At 43.7% G+C, this 5,372-nt stretch overlaps 1 protein-coding gene across 1 annotated transcript in view; it reads right to left on the bottom strand.

Annotated features, from left to right (window-relative positions):
- The window catches only part of PENK (proenkephalin), a 10,381-nt gene extending 5,424 nt beyond the window's left edge, over nucleotides 1-4,957 (bottom strand). The window contains exon 1 of the mRNA XM_009892789.1: nucleotides 4,778-4,957. Within this exon, the coding sequence (XP_009891091.1) occupies nucleotides 4,778-4,957 (180 nt within the window). The remainder of the gene's footprint in view (nucleotides 1-4,777) is intronic.
- Nucleotides 4,958-5,372: the final 415 nt, after the last annotated feature.

Genomic DNA, 5,372 nt, shown 5'->3' with positions numbered 1-5,372 from the left:
AAAGGCCAAGCCGCTGGCGCTGAAGGTGCCGGCTGTGGCACTTCCTTCCCTCCCTGGGCCTCAGGTGTAAAACGCTGTGTTTGGGGAAGCAGGTTTTACTAGAGGGATCGAGAAGACAAGGGTTTTGATTTGAAAATAGCGGCATTTTCCCAAGTGTGGATAGATTTGCCTTATTTTCACCGTTTTGGTGACCAGGAAAACACAAATAGGAAAGAACGAGACAGAGGCAAAACCCCAAGCGCTTCTGCAAGGTCCACAACCCCAGCAGCCGGGGCAGCTGACTGTTCCACATCCTTGAGGAGCTGGTGTAGAGCGGTGACGCTGATCCCTGACACCTCTTGTTTGTAAAATGCTCTGTCCCAGCCGTGCTAAGCAGCCTTTCTTTGACTGTCATAAGCAACCTTCTATTTCCAGTCCCAAATTATTTCTAGCTCGTTTAAATTTATTTGATCTTCTATCAGCATCATCTTTCGGTTTAAAGAGCATTTTTTCCCTTCCTGGTGTGTTTCTGGGGTGGGATTATTCTCCCTAGTCCTCATTTTGCTGAAGAGAACAAGCTATGCTCTTCAGCTTTCTGTCTTGAGATGGGGTGTTTCATGTAAAGGTTCTGCTCTGCATTTGTTACACTTGGAGTTCATAATTTTTGGGCATGAGTGATGGGAATGGTACACAATACGTTGGCTGAAATTTTGTTGGGACATTAATGCACGATTATCTCCCCTGGAGGAGGAAGACACCTCAGTTCATACCTCCTCAGATCTCATTTGCCTTTCCTAATGCTGCAGCACATCTATGTCACACACTTGTCTGGCAACTGAGATACAGCCAGGTCTTTATCCTTCAGAACTAACACAAAATCTGGTACTATTATTGTATGGAAATTGCACTTTCTGCCACCTGTTAGTCTTTACATCAACTATCTGACTCAGATTAAGGACACTTCAATGAGTGTCTGGATTGTCAGAAATACATCCCTTCAAGCCACAGACATAGCTCTTGCGTATAATCCGTGTACGTGAGAAGAGAATCAGGCTCTCTGTTTACGTAGTAATTATCAGCCAACTTTGTAAGTGAACCCTCAAGAGAAGTGGCAGACATTTTAAAAATCATCCCAGTGGGTGTATTTCTGTTAGCATGTGAGGGATCTGCGTTTGGAACAACGAGCGAATGCCACTGAATCTGCAGGAGTGCTATGAAGTTTGTTCCTAAAATGGTTAGGGAAGCACTGACTAACTCCAGAGGTGACACATTCGGTGCCTCTTTTGCTGTAAGGATGCTCTCTACAAGCGGAGCTTTTTTGTGATGGACATCATCAGATTAGTCCTCTGGGGCAATTACTGACCCTCAGCTCTGCCATCATTTATTGGCTTGCACTCTAATAGTCAGCATGATGTGATGGGACAGTGAGCCCAGTAGCCTCCTGATCATTCCTCCTGCGGCGTACATCCCACATTCCTGGGCTGACTGGCTCCTGCTTTCATCGTTCAGCACACGAGTGTCCGTGCTCAGCCTGCCCACTCAGCTTCTCGGTCTGCCATGCCCTTCGTTACTCTGTATAATGTCATTTATTGTGTTTGATCTGGTCGTGATGAAAACCCAGCCAGTGTCAGAATCTGACTGTGTACAGAGGTGCAGATAGTCCCTGTGGATAAAATACAGACCATAACAGGAAAAGACAAAGGGTGAAGTAAGAGTAAAGCATACAAAAGGGCCAAATAAAAAGCATGTAAATTCCGTGTAGAAGAGGAGCGATGGGGACGGTTATTTTACAGTGGATAAGTCTTATGGCTACTGGTGGGGATCAGGGAAGAGGAAAGGGTGGAAAGAGATCAGGTGTGAAATGCACAGGTGCCAGGACAGCGTAAGAGAGAGGAGAGAGGTATCTGTGCACAGCCAGCGCTGGGCAGAAGAAATCTAGCTGCGGCTGTTGGAAGTGCTACAGATATCCCCGACCCTTTGGTTCATCTACTTCTCCATATCCTCTGTTGTTTGAGTCTTTGGCTGGTTCCTCTCTATCGCTGGTCCTCATCCTGCATCCTTGTGGAGGTTGTATGAGGGTCCCCAGGGCCTGGCAAGGTGGGGAATGGGAAGAAGGTCCCAGCCAGACACTCGTTTTACCCTTTTCCCACTGCGTGTAGCAATGCCTACTACACAGAGTCCTCTCCTTCCTCCTGAAAGATGCTAATATTCACAGAGAATTAGTGTTAATACAAGGAAGAAGTAATTAAGAAAGTATTTCTTGAAGGGCTTACTTTTCCCAGTGTCAGCAGATGAAAGCTCCATAATTCCCAGTCTGAGTTCATTTTTTTTTTTGAGGAAAGTATTCTTTGCAGAGAGAGGATGAAAACAGGAGAGAATTTGGAAAATTGTGACAAAATACTACAAAGCAAAAACTACCTAAGGAAAATTACTCACTGTAGGAGTGGAGGATAATATTTCCTCAGCAACAGAGGACTGAGAAATGAAGAAGTGGGGAAGCATAAAAAGAAAGAGAACACTTTTCACAGCAGTAAAGATGATAACTTGTTGCTCCCTACTAACTTTATAATAAAAATGTCCTGGTGTTGATAAAAACTTTAATCCGGAATTACCACAGACACCAACTGCTTTTATCTGTCATTTAAATATACCAGCCAAAAGAAACCTGTTTGTACCACAGTAGGGCTTGCAGTCCCAAGGGCCCTGTTGTCCTACAGCTTGTCCAGACTCCCAGACTTAAGCTAGAACAAGGTAAAGCAAAGATGAAATCATCTTCTTTTTACCGATCAAGAACACAATTTGAATGACCTGTCGAAGTCTTGCCAAAAGTGAGCAGTCGAGTTAGAAACTAAATCTCTCTCTCTTGGATTTCACATCAGTGTCTTTACTGCAGGACCAGTTTTCCTTTCCAAACTGTACTCATCATGCTAATCGAGCTGCTACAAAATCATTAGATGAAGATGGGTTTCTGGAAATATGAAATAAACATGCTGTTAGCACCGCAAGCAACCCTTCTCATAACACAGAGCCTTTTTGATAGAATCAAAATGAGGAACAGGGAATGTAAACCAGCATGTTATGTTGATTATTTTCTTCAGCTCAGTGCAAAAAGTCACAGATTTCTTAAGACCAAACAGTCGGGATCCATTTAGCTCAGTCTAAAGGGGCTTAATTTTTAATGGGAACATATATAACTGATATCAGGGCTGAGAAAGGCGTTGCAGGTCAACTCTTCTATACCAAACTTATGATCAAAATAGTTTAGAGACAGGAGTTATTAATCTATTGATACAAAGTATGCATTGCTACTTTTTAAATATCTGTATTAAGTGATGTCTAATGTAAGCAGAGAGGAACTGTAATACAGAGAGATACTCGATGTACGGTTGGTATGGCATTGCCCAAAACGTACCTTTACAGAACAGAGATGTTCCAGTGCCTCCCACATCTCTGTACATCCCTTCATGTACATCTAGGTGTGTCACTGAAGATATGAAGAAACAAGGAAGATATCAGTGAGGCAGACATTTCTGCTCACAGCTGCTGAATGTCTGAAGAACTGGAATGCTCACCTTTTAATCTCAGACAAAGCTGGGTCTTCTTAATAATATTTTTGCCCTTGAACAAATTACACCTTTTTTAGAAGGCAAAACCGTGCAGTGATGTACTGGTGATGAGGAGATGTTTTCACTGAAGGAGCAGGGGCAGCTCCTGTCCCTGTCTTGTGGCTGATGCTATGCAGCTTTCTAAGGGGGGAGGAGGTTTCACGCTACTTTCCCCGAGTGAAATAAGGTGTGACATGCGTTCAGTATAAGCATGCAACAAGTACAATTTTTTGGTGCATTTGTTTCCCTGCGAGTGTATCAGACGAGATAAGAACGAAGCAAAGAAGTTTAAAACTGTTCTGTGGAGATACATGGAGACTCACTTTATTACCTGCTTCTCTGGTTCTCACAGGCACACGAGTATGTGCACTCAAAGATTTCTGAGATCAGGGCTGAATTGCAGTAAGTAGAATGTGCTGCAGAGTAAGTAGAACAAACTGTACAAAATCCATATGCGTTATAAAAGCATTATGTTGCTCATTTCCACAGAGACCATGGGAGGGGTCTTTGCAATAAAATAGGAAGAAAACAGGGTGCTCAGCAGCAAAATACATCGTGATGGAATCCAGGCACAGCGATTATTATTTAAGACAATAACTAGTCCACAGGAGTGGAGTCATTTATCCTCATTTTTTTAATTAAGAAAACTCATCCATGAATTACAAAGGAAGTATTAGATTCCATCTATGAAAAGGATTGCAGTGCCTAATGTGTATGTGGAAGGATTAGCTGAAAATTGTAAATGAGAGATTTCGATCACTTCAGTCATATTAAGAAAAATAAACAAACAGGGTCTAAATAATGTATCTGGAGTACAAGCTTCAACTGTTTTCCCATTATTCACATTCATCATACAGCAGAATTTGGAAGCTTTTTCCCCAGTTCCAGCCGCACATTTTCATTGCTAGTATTTTATTGCCCAGTTGGGGAGTGCTGTGTTCACACTTTAGCACAACATTCAAAACAAGTTGTTTTCGCAGGCTGGAGCTGTAAGGAGAGCCCGACACATTACGTGCAGACAGGGTAAAGGCTGGCTGGATTCCTTGCTGCGCTCCTCGGGGGGGCACAGCTTCGTGCTGCAGGGCAGGCAGAGGTGACTCGAAACTCCCGTATTTTGGGCAGTCCAGAAACGTAATTTAAAATGGTGTCGGTGATTGCTGTGATTTGCAGCAGCCCAACAGGGAGTGTTTTACGGCGGAGCACTGAGCTCTCTCCTTTCCGCTCCTGCCATGGCCTGAGCACAACCTCTCTCGTGCCGTCTCTGGGCCATGAAGGGAGCGGCGAAGGGCCATGTGTGCTCTCCATCTTCGGCTCTTGAGCTGGAGGGATTCCCCAGAGGTGATCCGGATAGCAGTGGGGGGGTCATACTTCATTTCGTTATACCTCTGCTGGAAATTCCCTCATCCACATTGGGAATCTGTCTCCTGCGTACAAGCAGCATGGAGCCTCTTGTGCTCTTACAACCTACTTTGGTCTAATGCTGGGCTAAATTCCACAGCTGCAAAAGCAACTTCATGCTCATTTACGGTAGAGTTCACTCTAGATTAGCTACAGCCACAGTTATAATCCCTGTGGAACTGCAAATACTAAACAGATGACATTCATGCAGAAAAATGGAGTGGGAAAGGTGCATAAAGCACAGGGTTCTCACAAGCACCACGTGAAAGGTCCACCATTTTTCTTTCAATGTAAATGATTTTCAGTTGCTTTAGGTGAATTGGGACTTCAGTTATGTTCCAGAAAGTGTTTTCCATGGCAAAGAAAGCTGGAGGTTTAACTAATTAAGTT

This window comes from Charadrius vociferus, unplaced genomic scaffold (assembly GCF_000708025.1).
Source record: "Charadrius vociferus isolate BGI_N301 unplaced genomic scaffold, ASM70802v2 scaffold79, whole genome shotgun sequence".
In the NCBI taxonomy this organism is placed as follows: Eukaryota; Metazoa; Chordata; class Aves; order Charadriiformes; family Charadriidae; genus Charadrius; species Charadrius vociferus.
This window is presented reverse-complemented; position numbering and strand designations above follow the sequence as displayed.